General features: G+C 38.1%; 1 protein-coding gene across 2 annotated transcripts in view; it reads left to right on the top strand.

Moving 5' to 3' along the window:
- The first annotated feature begins 5,493 nt into the window (after nucleotides 1-5,493).
- Nucleotides 5,494-18,448, top strand: part of PNPT1 (polyribonucleotide nucleotidyltransferase 1) — a 32,816-nt gene continuing 19,861 nt past the window's right edge. Inside the window, exons 1-11 of one of the 2 annotated variants that reach the window (XM_087717505.1) lie at nucleotides 5,494-5,729; nucleotides 6,251-6,311; nucleotides 6,471-6,545; nucleotides 7,124-7,229; nucleotides 9,583-9,632; nucleotides 11,918-11,981; nucleotides 12,074-12,121; nucleotides 12,628-12,741; nucleotides 14,867-15,053; nucleotides 17,388-17,439; nucleotides 18,114-18,171. In XM_087717505.1, coding sequence (XP_087573631.1) covers nucleotides 5,518-5,729; nucleotides 6,251-6,311; nucleotides 6,471-6,545; nucleotides 7,124-7,229; nucleotides 9,583-9,632; nucleotides 11,918-11,981; nucleotides 12,074-12,121; nucleotides 12,628-12,741; nucleotides 14,867-15,053; nucleotides 17,388-17,439; nucleotides 18,114-18,171 — 1,027 coding nt within the window. In that variant the 5' untranslated portion in view covers nucleotides 5,494-5,517. Of the gene's footprint in view, nucleotides 5,730-6,250; nucleotides 6,312-6,470; nucleotides 6,546-7,123; nucleotides 7,230-9,582; nucleotides 9,633-11,917; nucleotides 11,982-12,073; nucleotides 12,122-12,627; nucleotides 12,742-14,866; nucleotides 15,054-17,387; nucleotides 17,440-18,113; nucleotides 18,172-18,448 lie in introns of those variants that run through there. The other variant, XM_087717506.1, reaches the window with a different exon arrangement.

An 18,448-nucleotide genomic window follows, 5' to 3' on the forward strand; every position in this document is an offset into this window, starting at 1 on the left:
TAAATACTATTTATCTTTTTAAAAAATTCAGATTAATGGTACGCGGGATTTAAAATTATGAAATTAGTGGTCCCTGAGGTCCGAAAGGGTGGTGACCCCCCCCCCCCCGGGTTTAATATACCATGGAAATAAGCAAGCATTTAGCTGTGGCATTAAGAGAAGATTAACATGATAAAACCCTGAGTTTCTGCTACTAATCCAAAGAGGTAGGATGTATTGTCTAATGTATTGGAATTTGAATTATTTCATTAATAAATTAGGTTTCAGCATGGATTAAATTTACTTTAGAATATTTCTTTATGTCAAAGTCATGACAAGACATAGATTTTCAGTTATCCAAATATTTTGTCTATTTTATTTCAGTGTGACTCCAAGAAAAATGAGATTTAATTTGTTTAGTCATTTTTTAAAGCTTTGCAAGAGGAAATGACTTTCATTAATCAATTAATTAAAAACTCTTGATCAGATAGTTAGCTGATGATGCCACCTAATGGCTAAAAGAGGAGAGCTTTAATAAACACTACAATGTTTGAAATATTTCCCTTCAGTATGTTTCTTGTTCAAAAATCACACAAGCCTATATAATCACAAAGATATTTTAGAAGAATTATTTATCTCAAAGAGATTTATGTTGCTTTCCGGATCAAATTATCCTAAGACAACTTGCTATCAATCCATCACATGCAACAAGTAATACAAGATTAAAGTCTTTATGTGTCTTACTGCCAACAAGGGGTGTTGAGGTTAGACTAACCAAGATCTTTAAGGCTTGTAATTTTCTAAACTAATCTTCCTCTAACTGGGTCTATTCATGCATACTACACTTTGATATTTTCCAGCCAAACTTCCCAACATATCTGAAGAGCATCAGTTGAGGAAAACAGATTCAAACAATGGACTTCCCGGAGTAAAGATTCACAATTTGTGATCTGAAGACCTCTGATCAATCTAATTCACTCTTCCCCTCCCTACCCTGAGGGCTCTGCATATTTCTCAAGCAGTTTGGAGCCAGAATTTTTAAAAACTATTTATTTAATTTTTAAATCCTGTAGACATCACTTGATAATGGAGGAATGCCTACAGCTTCCATGTTGTTGATTCTGGTTGATATGATGCCAATAGAAGGTCACAATAATGACAGAGTGCTTCCCATCAGAGAAAAAGTAGGGAAACACTGAACTAAGGCTTAGATTATTTTTAATGTAAAGTAAAATAAAACAGCAGCTGAGAGTCATATTGATTGCAGTGGTGTAAAAGTGTATTTATTTAATTTCTAGGCTACCCAATTTTACTGTGACTCTGGGTGGTATAAAATATAATTAAAATGATCTAGTAGATAATATCCTGGGGGAGGAAGCAATCATAATTTCACAACTCGAGCAACCCACACAAGGGGAGGGTGGGAGACACTACATATTCTAATCCAAGTTCTGGGATAAAAGCCAAACCGAAGGTCTCATTTAAAGTACAGTAAGCTCTAAATGGGAGCTATGTGAATCTCTGGAGGATATCATTCCAGAGGGCAAGTGCTAAAATAGAGAAGGCACAATCAATCAATCAATCAATCAATAAAATAATGCTAATTCATGTCATCAATGAGTCTTGAACATACTATATATGGGGTCAATTTTATCTTTTATGATAGGCTAATTATAGCATTAGCTTGGAATATGGGGGATAAATCTATGATAAATAATTGCATATGTTCTTATCCCACTCACCATACTTTCCTGACTTTACTTATCCTTCTCTTCTTCTAATCTCTATTAATCCAGACAACCTATTTATATAATGTTTTTTTTTAAATCCCTGAAGACAGCAGAATATAGTTAACGAACAAACAGATAATCTAGGTGCGGAAGTATTTTTCTTTCTTGTCTGGGTAGATCTAATTAAACACACTAAAAAAAAAACCACAGCAGAAGACACTGATGTGATCTCATTGATTTTACATAAACAAGAGTGCAATTAAAACAGCTTCCCTATCCAACAAATGTCACTTATTGATCATCAGGTGTTGCTTGGAAGGATGCTTTTGTTCCTTGGTTGGATGCAAACTCTATCCCATAATAGGATCTCAGAAGGAGGTGTGTTCAATTGGCTGTATTCACTGCTGAGAGGGATGGGAGCTGCAGTTTCAAAACTTCAGCTGATTCCAAAAGCTGAAGTTTAGTCACAGGGGCTGTGGGTAATATTTGTATCTAGATGTTTTTATATATCATGGTCTTAATGGGCTTGGTTTTATGCATGTGATGTCAATTATTCCAAGTTTTTATTGATTTACTAAATTTATATAGGACCCATCTCAATGTAAGGCTCTTGGTAGCTCACAATTAAAAACAGCATAAAAAAAAAACCAATACAATGAAAAACCATATAAAATCATATAACAAAATTCATAATGAACAAAATGATCATATCCATCTATAACAGTCAATAAAGCCACTCTGACAGCTCCACCATGTTCCTATGTCTGCAGCCCATTGGAAAAGACTTTGTGCCAAATTCAGGGCTGATCTGATGTGGGGGAGGAGAGGTGGGGTGATGTTCCTCAGAGCAGCTGCTATGACAGAAAACTCTCTCTTCCTGGGCCACACCAGATGATACTCCCTGATTGATGCATGCCCTTCTTGTTAAACCTGTTAGAATAGGTTGATGTGATTGGAAAAAAACCTCAAATAGTATCATTCATTATCATTTATTTCGTTTGTATGCGGCCCTTTTCCCCGAGGGGGACTCAGGGCGGCTCACAAGTTGAGCAAGGGAAAGGGGATACAAACAGTTTGACACCAACACAAAACAATACATAATTTAAAAGCGCAACAATCATACCATTCGAGATAGGGGCAACGGTTGTTTAGCCCCAGGCCTGTCGGAACAGCCAGGTTTTAAGGGATTTGCGGAAGGCCTGGAGGGTGGTGAGGGTGTGAATCCCCACGGGGAGTTCGTTCCAGAGGGTCGGAGCAGCCACAGAGAAGGCTCTCCTCCGGGTAGTCGCCAGTCGACACTGGCCGGCGGATGGAATTCGGAGGAGGCCTACTCTGTGGGATCTAATCGGTCTGGTGGAGGTAATTGGCAGCAGGCGGTCTCTCAAGTACCCAGGTCCAATACCATGAAGGGCTTTATAAGTGACGACTAGCGCCTTGAAGCGTATCCGGAGACCAATAGGCAGCCAGTGCAGCTCGCGGAGGATAGGTGTTACGTGGGTGAACCGAGGTGCACCCATGATCACTCGCGTGGCTGCATTCTGGACAAGCTGAAGTCGCCGAATGCTCTTCAAGGGCTGCCCCATGTAGAGCACGTTGCAGTAGTCCAGTCTAGAGGTCACAAGGGCGCGAGTGACTGTTGTGAGGGCCTCCCGGTTCAGGTAGGGACGCAACTGGTGCACCAGGCGAACCTGGGCAAATGCCCCCCTGGTCACAGCTGTATGCGTATGCTGTATGCGTGCAGCCAATTTTGGTTTACTAATAACATAAGATGCTATCATTTTTTCCTAATGGAATCTCCGTTTTATTCAAAACGTTTCCTTCAGATGTGTCTGTTATACATAACAAACAAATAGGTATTGACCTGGGAATACTGTAATAAATCACAGTAAATTCAGTGGGATTTGTTTTAAAGTAGACTTGTATTCTCAAATGGATATGCAAGGTAATATGTTATTTTAATATCCACTATGATTTAATTTCATAGTACACAATGCACCTTAATCAATTTTCAGAATCATTGTGAAAAGCAAACTACCACTTAATAGATCAGTGTTTTTCAACCTTTTTTGTGCAAAGGCACACTTTTTTCATGAAAAAAATCACGAGGCACACCACCATTAGAAAATGTTAAAAAAATTTAACTCTGTGCCTATATTGACTATATATAAAGTGTTTTTCCCACGGCACACCTTACACTATGTCACGGCACACTAGTGTGCCGCGGCACAGTGGTTGAAAAACACTGTAATAGATGACTTAGGAATGCATTAAGAACACCAGTTACTGCTACTATATTTATTCTATAGATTTTAGAGTTTTATAGAAATTATAGAATATATGATTTTACAGAATACAAGACTATACTTCTTGACCTTATGGTCTTCTATAAACCATCTTTTTGCTTATTTCAGTAATGTATAACCTCTCTGTATAATGACTAAATGAATAATACAAACTGAAGCTATCTTTTGATTTTATAAGAAATTTATATTTAGTAGAGATCCTTTATTAAAGATTTTGCAACTGGCCAGCCAAGCCACAGACTGTTACCGTATTTTCACGACCATAAGCTGCACCGGGTTATAAGCCGCACTGCCGGTTTTTGATCAAATTTTAGGATTTTCAGTGCGGCTTATAGTCGTGAAAATACGGTACTTTGCAATTGTTATGGCATCAAAATGAAGCCAAAGCCAACTTTATCATAATCATCATTACCATCATAATTTTCACAATTATGAACTTTGGGTCAACTGTATTATGGCAGCTGATTCAAGTCGTGTGATATGATGCACAGATCATCCTTTTGTTTCTCCACTATCACCACAAAGACACTCCCACCCTTTATCACAAATAATTTTGTGTCCCTGGGGTTACTATTTTCTTTGTAATTGCACCCAACTTTTGTTAGTGATGTTCAAACAAGCCACCACCACACTGCATTATTTCAAAGAAATAAAATTAAAAAGTACCGTAAGGTATAATAAAAGCATAGCTAATTCATGATACATGTAATGACAAATGGAGCACCTATAATGCACTATAATTTGCTTATATATAATACAATTATATCTGAAACTCCAGAAATCTTTAATTATGCTTGCATGAAGAAACAAGTCTCTCCAAATGAGCCATAAAGCGGGGTTGAGTTCTAATCCTGTTTCAGGCATAATGGGCCAGTCACTCTCTCTCAGCCCTAGGAAGCAGACAAAGACAAATCACTTCTAAAATATATTAAAATGAGAGAGATTTGAGAAGTGAGTTGTCTGTTATAGAGGTGCAGATGACAAACGCAATAATTCCTCTGTAGAACTGTATCAGCAGCTCCTTGGGCAGTTTAAGCTTCCTGAGTTGGCGCAGACAAAGACAAATCACTTCTAAAATATCTCTCTCGCCTGGTCTCAATATCTAAAACAGGGTTCATTTAGCGGCGCCAGGTAGCTCAATCCCGTCTTCCAACCTAAAATGTTACTCAGAGAGGCTCCAACTCGCATTCTGTCGAGCCTTCCCGGAACAGGAAAAGCGCAAGAAGAATTTGCTCGAGTACTAGAAACTTTTAAAACTGCGAGGAAACTCCCACCGCTAGAGGGCGAGCGACCATCTCTGCGTTCTTTCTCCCTTCTTGGGAATCGAAACTGAACCGCGGGAAGCACCCGCCTCCATCTGCCCCTTTCTTTTCCATTCCTCAGCTTCTCTGGCTAACACGCACGTGCATGCCACAACAGCCAATGGCGACCGAGTTTGTTGCGTAGAGCCAATCAGCTGTCTCTTAACGTGAAGCACTCGCCTTGCCGGGTGACTATTAGCTTTAATGGCTGCTTGCTGTGCTGCTTGCCGTTCATGGCTGAGATGGAGGACGAAGTCGGTGGGGAGTGCTGTGATAGCAGCCTCCCGCGAAGTAGGCCCTGCGGGTTTTCGGCTGAGGGGGCCCGGCTGCCTTCGCCTTATGCGGCTGAGTTCGACCACAGGTTTTAATAGCTCTCCTGCCACCTCTATAGCGACGACTGTGGATGTTGGAAGCAAGTAAGAAAGAAAGACTGGAAGGCTTATTAAGGAAGGGGGTCTCTTTTTTCCTCCCAGGAGGAAAATTTGTGCAGAGATGATAAAAATCCCTGGAGAATCTTTCCAAAGCATAGTTAAGTTTTGGAGTATCTCAAGTAGTTCTGACCACGTGCAGGTTGACTTCCTCCATGGACTGTTTATGTTGTTGTTTTTTTAATCACTTATGCAGAATTACATCTGGTTGGATTGGAACACAATATATTTCGTCCTGTCACTTTGAAATAGCAACAGCACTTAGATTTTATACCTATTGCCCCCAACAATCTGGGTCCTCATTTTACCCACTTCGAAAGGGATGAGCCTGGTGAGATTGGAACTGCAAATTGCAGGCAATCAGCAGAAGTAGCCTGGAGTACTGCGCCACCACAGCTCTTAAATACTCTGTGGCATCCAATATTTTTTGCAGAATTAGATGTTGGATTGAGGTGAACAAATTCTAAGATTAACTAAACATACATATGTCTATGTTCTTCCTTTTCTAGGAAATTGGAAATATCTTCAGGAAAACTAGCCAGATTTGCTGATGGTTGTGCTGTGGTTAAGGTATTCACTTCACTGTGAAATAATTTTGGTCATACCATTGAGTGGTTTGTGGGCTGGTTTCTCCCCTCAATTTTTACCCTTAAAATATAATGAAGCCTGTGAATATAACTAGCATGATTCATCTCTGTTTCCTCTGTTTTTTTGTATGTTTAAATTAAGTTAGGTGATACAACAGTGATGGTGACAGCAGTCAGTAAAACAAAAGCTTCTCAATCTCAGTTCCTGCCTTTGGTGGTATGTATTTCAATAAAAAATTCTAAAGTAATATATGCCAAGCATAATACTACAGATAGCCCTTAACTTACAATCACAATTGAGCCCAAAGTTTATGTTGCTAAGTGGGAAACTTATTAAGTGAGTTTTGTCCCATTTTATGACTTTTTTGCTATGGTTGTTAAGTGAAACTGGCTTCCTCATTGACTTTGCTTGTCTTAAGGTTACAAAAGGGAATTACATGACCGCTGGAAACTACAACTGTCATAAATATGAACTACTTGTCAAGAATTCAAATGTAAATCATGGGGATGCTGCAAAGGTCATAAGTGTGAAAAATGGTCATAACTCACTTTTTCAGTGCAGCTGTAACTTCAAACAGTCACTAAACAAACTGTTGTAATTCAAGGACTACTTTGTATAACTTTTGGTCATGATGCAGAACATTTGTCAAAATAATAAGATTTTTAGATGCTGTATTGAAAAATATATCATAGTTCTGAATAGACCAGATAAACTGGAATGTTTATTCCTGATTCATTACCTGAAATGTCACCTTGTCTTAAAAACTCAAAACAAAATGCTGCTTCTTACATTAGGTTGACTATCGGCAAAAGGGTGCTGCTGTAGGAAGAATACCTACCAATTACTTGAGAAGAGAACTGCGTACTACAGATCATGAAATTCTTACAAGCAGATTAATAGGTATGTAGTATAAACATCAAGTAGTCTTATTTATAAGTGTTGGTTTTCTTTAAAAAACAAATTGTAGAGACAGTTCTGAATTGGATCATATTCAGTTAATTATACCTCTTGTGAAATGGCCATATAAATTTGATCAATAAATGATATTCTGTATCTAATGTAGCATTAGGGCATCTGTTCAAGCTATATATGTTTTAGAACAAGTGCTGATGGATGACTAAATTGTTTTCTACTGTAAGGTTTGGTAGGTGACAGTCAGAACAAACTAATACATTTTGCCTGGCATACTAACTACTACATATCCGAGATGGGTGACAAATTTAATAAATACTGTAATTCAATCACAGTGTCAATCTGAATTTAAAACCACTGATATTTTCATTTAATAAAAAGTTAGTCATGTACTTTCTCTAAATGTTTGGGAGGAAGTCTAGCCATAGAACGAAGAGAAAAAGTCTGGAGGAGAAGGAAGAAGGAACTTTATTTCTCTTTTCCTCTTGGGCTCCCTCCAATTCTGTTGTGCCTTTCCTGCCTTCCATGCTAAAAGTACATGTGCTGTTGCTTGGAAGGGAGGTGAAAGAAGTTGGCAATATGTAGCAACAATGGACGTTTGGAAAAAGCAACCCACCCCTCCACCCCCATGATTCTTTGCTGTGACATGAGGCATCTTTGCAAACTATACTAGAAAATCCCTGTTGAGCCTAAGCAGGTGCGTATGTGGAGGTTTAGCATACTTGATTTTGGCAGAGAGGATTTTCAGCGTCAGCAGAGAAGCAGCAATAATGTATGGAGCATGGGGTGCCTTGGGGGGGGGGTGAGGCACAATGTGTGTGCATGCATCTTTGCTCTGACACTGAAAATCCTGCAAAGAGAGTAGAGTAACAAGTCATGCACAGCCTGCAACTACCCTCCCAAAGTCTTTCCCGCTCTCCTGAGGCACCCTGCACTCTTAACGTGGGTCTCCATATGCTTAACAACCCACAAGATGGCTTAACAACCACTGCTGGGATTGAAGCCATTGAGTGAAGCAGTCACATGATATTTTGTTTTAACAACCACTTTGCTTAATGACCAAAATTCTGGTCCCAATTGTGGTTGTAAGTCAAGGACTACCTGTACTAATACCGGTATGTTCTTTATGCCTTTCTGTATCTAATGAAACTGATAATGAGCCTTATTCCATATTTTCTTTTTCCTAAAAACCAATTCTTCTTGAGAATTCTTGGGCTAGTATCTAGAAACAATTTTGGGAATGGAGGAAAATAACCTGATGTTTAATATGGTCAAAATAGAAGCATCATTCGTAGAAAATTAACACCTTTTTCTTTTGGGTTGGGTTATTTTGGGAGGGAGTGATAGTGACTCTTGTTAATAGCAGAAATTTATGATATAAATTTGAGGAATTCTTGGGATTGGTCTTATGTTATTATTGATAGTGCTCATTTTATTTTTGCTATTTTCTTATTACAGAGATAGTACAATGGGTTTTCAGGTATTTTAGATTTCAGATCCCATCAATGTAAACCAGCATATCCAAAGGATTCTGGGAGTTATAGCCCCCAAAATCTTATTTTTATATGGGTGTTTATTTTGTTATATAACAATAGTCAGCACAAAAAACAATTAAAGAAATAATATGCTATTTTAATAAATGTGATAATTGGCTTTTGAAAATTCATTATTGTAAATTTATTATATTTATTAAATTTATATGCTGCTATCTCACCCTCAAGTAACTTAGGAAGCTTAGAACTAGATAAAAATATGAATATGAAACATTAAAATATTAGAATGATAAATCAGTAATAAACCAATTGAAAAAGCTTTTGAAAATCCACCAATAGTTAAATTTTCAAGAAATATCATTGAACAACTATTAGTTTTTTTGTCAACAAGAAATAAACAACCAGCTCCTTATTTTTAAGTGAGGTACCAATAGTCCTTCACTTCTGTGGTCTTAAGCCTAAAATAAGTGAATCTGGCTTCGCCGTTGATTTTGCTTGTCAGAAAGTTGCAAAAGGTCATGCCAGTTGCCAAGTGTCCAAATTTTGATCAGTATCCATAAGGATCCTGAAATGGTCAAAGTGTGAAAAATGTCACTTTTTCAGTGCCGCTGTAACTTCAAACAGTCATTCAATGAATGGTTTAAATCAAGGACTACTTGTAGTGGATCATAAAAATAGATGCAACAAACCTATTTCTGGAAAACCTTTGACTAAAATAACATTTGTTTTAATTATAAAAGCCACATTGCAAGATGGTTACCTTTATAGATTATCTGAACATATTTAAATTAATTAATTAATTTTATGGTTTTTTTTAATATAATATCTTCAAATATTATATTTTACAGATCGATCAATTCGACCACTTTTTCCAGCAGGCTACTATTATGATACACAGGTAGGCTACTTCGGTCACTTCTCATTTTCTGTCTAATTAATAGTGCAATAATGGTGTTAAGTAGCTACTTAGTAATGTAGAATCCAATTTGTTTTTCTGTTATAGAACTGCTTTTGTTTCTCGAAGTGTCAAGGAATAACTTCCTTTTGTTCGTTGTGCCCTCAAAAATTTCAGAAATTTAGTGGATTGTTAATGCATTCCCAAACCAACTTCATGAAATTCAAAGGAGCATTTTTCTTATAATGTGATTCCCATTTGATAAAAACATAGGGACTTCAAGAAAATGAAAGAAGAAGAATATGAGTGAAAATATGCAGCATTTTATCCTAGTTTGTTGTGTTTTGGACAGTATCAACCATTGTTCTCTCTAAGGTGCGCGGCCGCGCACCTGGCAAGAAAACACCATGCAGCAATTTCTAACTGCCATGCAGTGATTTTTGTCACAGGCTCCGGAAGCTGAGGGGCATCAGAAAATCTAGGATTAACATGGGCGTGGGGACAGCGGCAGGAGCTTACGCGGCACAGCCAATCTCTTAGGTCCTCCTAGGCGCCGGCTGCGCCACTCATTACTGTCAGTCGCCCCGTGTTCAGCAAAGAAAACGCAGGGAAGTCCTTTGCAGGCGGCTAGAACTGGCCAACCGCAAAGGACCTCCTCAGACTTATTTTGATGAGCACGGAGCAACTGACGGTAGTTTGCACCAGCCTCTCAAACTAGTGTCAGTTGCCCCGTGTTCAGCAAAGCAAGCGCGGGGAGGTCCTTTGTGGGTGGCCAATCCTAGCCATTTGCGCCCGGTGCTGTGGCTGAAGTAAACCGCCGCCACCACCGAAATATATGCTGACGCCTCCTCCTCCAACAGCACTGCCGGATTTGCCACCCGACACTGCGGCTGAGGTGAAGCCACCAAAGCTCCCGCCGGCACCCCCGCCCATGGCAGTGGTGCCTCCCCCTCCACGCGGAGCACCTGAACTGGGCCCCGCGTTATCTCTCCTCCGCCGTGCTTTTGAGGCCGTGGGAGCCAGTAGAAAGGCGGCGGAGGGGGCGGGAGCAGGAAAAAAAGGCCTCATGGCTTCTCAAAAGCATGGTGGAGGAGGAGGCGGCGGCGGCAGGGATAACACAGCCCAGCTCAGGTGCTCCACGGGGAGGAGGAGGCACCACCGCCGCTGCCATGGGCGGGGGCGTCAGCGGGAGCTTTGGCGGCTTCACCTCAGCCGCAGCCCCAGGCAGCAAATGTGGTAGTGCTGTTGGAGGAGGAGGAGGTGGCAGCAGTTATTCTGGTGGTGGCGGGGGCTCGTCGGCATCTTCAGTGGCAGCCATGCCCCCAGTGAAAAAACCGAAGATGGAGCATATCCACGCAGATGACGTTGCTGCAACATGACTGGAGGAGGAATTCTGGGAGTTGAAGTCCACAAGTCTTAAAGCTGTCAGGTTTGAAGACCCCTGGGTTTTTTTTTTCCTAAAGGGTTATGGGTGCAAGGATCTTGTAACTTGACAGCTTTCAGACTTGCACACTTCAATGCCAGAGTTCCTGAACCAACATGACTGGAGGAGGAATTCTGGGAGTTGAAGTCCACAAGTCTTAAAGCTGTCAGTTTTGAAGACCCCTGAGTTTTTTTTTCTAAAAGGGTTAGGGGTGCAAGGATCTTGTAACAACAGCTTTAAGACTTGCGTGCTTCAAATGCCAGACCTTCTGAGCCAACATTTTGGTTGCTAAGCAGGAGCGTTGTTAAGTGATACTGATATTATATAACACTTTTAATTAAGCGGGTACCTTGAATAAACATAACTTTGAGTTTCAAATAATACTGATTTCGTTGTTGTCTTAGGTGACATCTGTGAAAAAAAATCAGATGCTCAAGCATGAAAATGTGCCGCTCAAACATTATACTTTTCTGCTCACACTGAAAAAATATTAGAGGGAACATTGGTATCAACGCTGTTTAGTAAAACTTGATTTTCCTCTAAAAAAGAGTACTTGAAATTATCTGCTCATTTTTCCATCTCCATCTTCTGCCATGTTTCTAGTTGCTTTTTTGTTTTTGCAATTTATGTAATATTTCTGCGCATCATTTGGGTTTTCAACTAATACAAAAGTTATATTTATGTTCTCAGACAATATGTCTCTAACTCATTTCAAGTATTCCTTATACATTTGCCTATAAATGCATTAAACAACCAAAGAGGCATGATACATTCTTGCTCAGTGTTGAACCATTTGCCAGGCTATTGAAATTTAGTATTCAATTACTGTTAACTAAAACGGTATTACTTGTTTTTCTTGTGTTAGATCATTTGTAATCTTTTAGCTGTAGATGATGCCTACAGTCCTGAGGTGCAGGCAATTAATGCAGGTAATGAATTTTTAAAATCTTTTTCCCCTCTAGAATAGATTGACTTGGTGAAATACCATAAACAGTTTCAAATAATAATTCTTACTGTTTAGCTTCTGCAGCTCTTGCATTATCAGACATTCCATGGAATGGACCTATTGGTAAGTACAGATGATAATTTAAACTATTATTTAGTTTTTTTAATACACAAACACATAAATATATAAATTTTGGGGAGTTATAATCAAAGTTCATGACTGCTTCCAGTCCTAACCTTTGAGATTGTTTCCCTTTTCTAAGTTATCATAATGTGATTGTAAACAAGTGCCAGAGATGCACTATGGAAGTAGCTTTTGTCATACATTATAATCACTGTTCTAATATCTTCTCAAGTTAAAGCAAAGGCAATTTTTCCCTTAATACCTTTCCTTCCTTTGCTGAATTAGACACAAGCACTGTTTGGGAATTGTCTTTGTGATATAGCTTTTAAAATATTTGCTCAGTAAAGCAAATTCTTTTAAACAGCAAATTTGTTAAGTAGTACATTACCGGTATTAAGCTGTATTTTTTGTAGTTCAAAAACATTGAAAACATTCACAAATTATTGATTATATTGTTTGATTTGCATAACTGATGGAATATATTAATTTATGGGGTACCTCCTTAGGAGCTGTAAGAGTTGGAATGATTGATGGAGAAGTTGTTATTAATCCCACTCGAAAAGAAATGTCTTCTAGTACTTTGAATTTAGTGGTTTCTGGAGCCCCTCGAAACCATATTGGTAAGTGGTTCAGATATACATATAGAGTTAATTCTTGGCTTGAGACTGGTTTTCGGTCACTTGGAAACTAGCTTACATTCACAACTTTTACAACCACATGATTCACTTAACAATTACATGATTTGGACATACAGGTGGTATGATTTGCTTAGTGTCCACCATAAAAAGAGTCATAAAATCATGTTCAGTCATATACATACCTTGATTTATAACTGTCACAATTTATAACTGAATTTTTTATCTGAATTGTAGTAGATTGAGGACTACCTAGCTTTGATTTTAAAAGACTGAACAATTTTACTTCTATATGGAAACCACTTTTGGACTTTTTGTCAGAAACTGAAAGAAATTAAATTTTGTTTTTGGAAATTATAATCCCATACTAGAATTATATGAGATTATTGAAATATTGTGTATTTTGAACTGTGCAGAGTAGGGGCATGATGTGCACTGCATCTCAATTTTTTGGATGCTCTTCAAGGGCAGCTCCATGTAGAATGTGTTACAATAATGTGGGAGGCAACTAAAATATGAGGGAGTAGGGCCCCCCAATCTAGGAATGGGCAAGCTGTGCACAATCCGTAATTGTACAAATACTCTCTTGCTATGACAGCAACCTGTTCTTTGAGCAGTAGTCATGAGTCCAGAAGGACTCCCAGATTGTGCATTGCCTCTGTATAGGTAGTGCAGCCCTCTCCATGATAAATTTCCAGATCCTTTGGTTCCAAAACTCAAAGCTGTTGTTAAGTTCAACCTAAAAACAATATAGCTAAAAGTTCAATTCTTTATTTGCTCACACCATATAGACAGAATCTTGCCAAACTAAATCTATACTACTGAAGAAATAATTAGAGATTCTAGGGAGTGACTGTCCTAAAAAAATTTATTTGATCCAACTCTGGGCTGTATTGCTCATCCCCTCTCCTTTATTCCATCTGTCCTGGGAAATTGTCACTGTATTGTAGTCCATCACACTACCTTCCTCTTTGTAGACACATTCCATCATACCCATTCAATCTTGCCAGTGTTGGGCCAGTCTAAAACTCTATATCCTCTAGCTACCAAGACATGATGTCAATAGCATTGCTTACTTCACCATGTGTATGGATATGCAGCTGGATATTATCAACATACTTATGATACCTTACTACAGGTGTATCAAACTCATATCCTTACAGAGTCATGTGACGTATCACGACTTTTTTCTCCTTTGTAAACTGGGTGTGGCCAGTGCATGACTCATCTGGCCCGCAGGCTGCAAGTTTGACACCTTGCCTTACCACATGATTACCAATAACCTCTCAGCTTCATGTATATGTTGAACATTAATGGAGAGAATCTTGTGGCATCCCACAGTGTAGGGGCTGAGAGCAGGTTCTCTAGTTTCCAATCAACACTGACTGGCACCAGCAACGGGGGAAAGAAGAAAAATAATACTGTATATGCTACTCACTCCAACCCTGACAATTAGCCCAGAAAGACATGTTTGATGATATTTTGTCACTTTTCTTCTGAAAGTCTTTTTTGGTGTACCTGACTTAAACACTTTTTTTAGATGCTAAATCTGTTTCATCGCCAGTGCCTTCTTCAAATAGTACTTTTTTGTCACAATCAGTAAGCATTTAGTGCTTTTTTTTTACAATTGTCTTTCAAGATATATTATTACCCCAGAAGAGATTGTTTATTCTTTGCTATTTTATTGTTTCTTGTTAGCCACCCAGAGTTGCATTTTCAAGATGGGCAGCCATATAGATTCATTAAATAAAATACTTAATACTTCCGAATCACAAAAATCTGGCAAAGAAGCTAGCTGTCTGAAGTATGCTTAAGTATTTTTTGCTGATGTTTATTGCTGTTTGCCAGTGACTTAGTTTAACTTGTTATTTGAGGAAGGTTCTAAAGTAGTGTTTCCAAGCCAGAGCAGAAAAAGCTAAGTGAAATAGGATAGATTTCTTTACAGCAAAGCAGTTAAATCTTCATATGTGTGAATCTTAAATTATTAATCTCAATTCATTACATAATATAGGCTGGCCATTTCTTTTACTTAGAAATTTTGTTAATAGCTAGTACATTTCATACTGAAAGCTGTTGGAATGATTAACTACCTCTCAATTATATTCAATAGTTATGTTGGAAGCTGCAGCAGACAACATCCTTCAACAAGATTTCTGCCATGCCATTAAAGTAGGTTTGAAGCATACCCAGCAAATCATTCAAGGTATACAGCAGCTGGAAAGAGAGCAAGGAGTCAAAAAGAGAACTGACCATAAGTTATTGACTGCCCCTGAGGAGATTGTAAAATATGCACAACAGTAAGTGTGGACACAGACATCTGGAGAACCGTAATTGAATATGCCTTGGCTTCTTGTATTCTTTCTTACTTAAAAATAACTATAGCTACATAATTGTTGCACACAAACATATGCTGCCTAATGTCAAGTGACCGAAGCAGCACAAAAATAATCTACCATATTTTTCGGAGTATAAGATGCACCAAGATTTTGAAGCAGTGAATTAAAAAAAAGTTTTTGCACTCTGCAGACCACCCAAAAACGGCATGCATAGCTTTTAGGAGGCTTATAGAGTGCTCCTGGGGGTTGGGGGGGGGAGCAAAAATGAGCAAAAAACACCCATTATTTGCTCATTTTGCCCTCTCCAGCCCCCAGGAGCACTCCTTACACTCTGCAAGGCTCCTAAAGGCTATGCACAGCCATTTTTGCGAAGGGCAGAGTTTCGGGAGGCCAAAAATGCTGTATTCAGTGTATAAGATGCACCCAGATTTTCACCCTCTTTTTTGTGGGAAAAAGGTGTGTCTTATACTCTGAAAAATACGGTATTTTCTTCACATCCCATTTTATACAGGTAGTCCTCAACTTACAATAGTACATTTAGTGACTGGAGTTACAATGGCATTGAAAAAAGTTACTTATGACCATTTTTCATATTTGTGACTATTGCAGATCCCTATGGTCATGATTAAAATTCAGGCGCTTGGCAGCTAACTCATACTTATCACAATTGCGGTGTCCCATCTTTTGTGATCTTCTGACAACAGAGTCAGTGGGGAAACCAGATTCAATTAACAACCATGTCTCTAACTTAACTGCAGGGAGTCACTTAACAACTGTCGCAAAAAAGATCATAAAATGGGGCAAAACTCAACAACAGAAATTTTGGGCTCAGTTGTGATTGTAACTCGAGGACACTTAACAAATAGGTAGAACTGGATATGTTAAATTCTGAAGATGTAAAATTTGCAGAAATGTTACAGGTATGAAAGAAAAAATGTTTCAATGAAAAACAAACTTAGAAGAAAATGAAAGTACATGTAGAGTTTAATATATTTCTATATCATACTTTAAGAACAAATTAGGCAAGCTCCTTTTTTAAAAAAAAAGTTTAGTAAAGCAGGTACTTTATAGGGTTGTAAAATGTATGCCATTTAGTGCTCTTCCAGTTAAATTAATAATATTCTTAATAAGACCTCTTCAAGGATGTCCTAGCACTTACAAGGTTATGTAAAGTCAGGTCACTAGTAGCACAGCACTTTCGTGCTCTGAGTTCTACTTGGTCTCATAGCCTGAAGTTGACTCTGCCAAATCTGCATTGTTCTTTTTTTGCTAATATTCCATTATCCGCCCCCCGCCCCCCCAACCCAGGTTAGATACCGATTTGTGGCTTGGGAAGTGTGTGAAAACATGCTTAGAAATGTGGAGCAGCTTAGAGCAGCAGTCCCCAACCTTTGGCAGCCGGGGGGAGGGGGGAAGAAACCTGGCTTGTCACTTGTTAATGTTGAACTGTGCACGCACTTTTGTGCCTGCCAATCGCACAAGTCTAGCTATGCACATGTGCTTGTGTCAGCCAGCCACTGATGCAGCCCAGTTACGAACAGGTCATATGGTCCAGTAGTGGACTGGAGCCTGGAGGTTGGGGACCCTGGCTTAAAAGATATACTGCACCTGAAAGTTGTTATCAAAATTAGTTCATTTACTAAAACGTCTGTTCCTGGCTTCTTTCCTAATTTCAAAGGATGAAGCTGAATTTCTAAATTGTGTCCAACGTAATATTGAGAAGATTTTGTTTTCTAAATTGATGTTTATTTTTTGGACTTCAAATGCATATAATAGATCTTATTGGTATATATATATATACTTTTTGTATATACTAGTATATACATTTTGTGCTCTAAATGTAGGTGTTTGAATACTTGCTGGATTATTGTAAAGGAAACCTTTGATTAAATAGATTACTGATGAGAAAGGTGCTTAGTAATACCAAACATTTACTAAATGGCAAATGGGTCTTTTTGAAACCAAAGCACATGGGAAAATCTACACTTAATATTGAATGCTCATTTTGAGTGGAAGCAGCAAACGTGATCTAAACTGCTTTGATAAATATTAAAACAATACAATGTTTGGGACAAAATTCATTATCACCAGCAATTCAAATAAGATTCGCTTCAGCATATTTTGTAAATTAAAAGCAAACTTTATTAAACCAAATTTGTTAGGTTGGAGGGCTTACTCTTTCAAAGCAGAAGGAAAATTCAACATATATACAATATAAATGAAGTACTTATTAAAATATGAACTTGCTACATTGTTTCCTTATTTTTCCATGGTTCCTCCTCCACCTCTGCAAAGGCTTGCATCTGAAAAAGTCACAGCAGAATTTTCAGACTTCACACATGATAAAGTAAGTATTTGCATTCATATAATCCCTTCTAAATTCTATTGATATAATTCCATCCCAGTAGGGCAATATACTGATCTTAGCTTCAAGAGGCAAAAGATGATTCAAAACATAGAATTACTAGTGTTGGCCAGTGTAAAAAATTTAATAGTATAACATTTAGTGGCAATTTTTTAGCAAAACCCTATGTGTCAGCAAGAATCTAAGATCTATATTTATGAGGAAAAATGGAAGTATAAACATGCATAAATTTTCAGTTCACCATTCTTCTTATGAACCAGGACCAGGACCACCAGATCCATGGACTACTGTTGTCTGCAAAGATATTCTACCTTATCCATAGTCTATGTACCATATACATTTAATAAATAAAATTAAAAATAAATCCCCCACATTATTTTAAAATACCCTAAATCTCAGGAGAGTGCAAAATCCATGGATTCAGCCATTTTTTTAATTACTTCCAATTTATTTTTGGTGTCCCATAGTATTGTTAGATACATAATCATGATTGCAGTTATCAGGTTACTGACTCTTGATTTTTTTTCTTAATTATATATTCTTATTTTAATAAATAGGATGTTGTGTTTGAATTCAATTTTGTATCTTTTGCCATCTTGAGCACTACTTATGAAAGGTAGAAGATAAATTTAATAAATAAACATTTTGCATTCCAGATTTCAAGAGATGAAGCTATCAACAAAATCAGGCTTGAAACAGAAGAACAGCTAAAAGGTCAGATACACTAATAATTGTTATATGCATGCATATTATGAAATATATTTTGGAGTGACTTTGTGTACAGATCTATTAAGGAGATAAATTAATGTCTGAGCAATGTAGTATTTCAGACTACAGGGTTTTTAGCCTGATTAAATGTTTTTATTCCTCTGATGTAAAAAACCAAAATCCTAGTACTGTGATGGCTAACTTTTTTGCCATCACATTGCCAAAAACGGGGGGAGTGAGGGGGCACGCGCATATGAGCACCCACCCACCCATGCTTTTGGCC

This window comes from Thamnophis sirtalis, unplaced genomic scaffold, assembly GCF_051295495.1.
Source record: "Thamnophis sirtalis isolate CommonGarterSnake01/CBP01778 unplaced genomic scaffold, rThaSir2_p1.2 scaffold_6, whole genome shotgun sequence".
Taxonomy (NCBI): domain Eukaryota; kingdom Metazoa; phylum Chordata; class Lepidosauria; order Squamata; family Natricidae; genus Thamnophis; species Thamnophis sirtalis.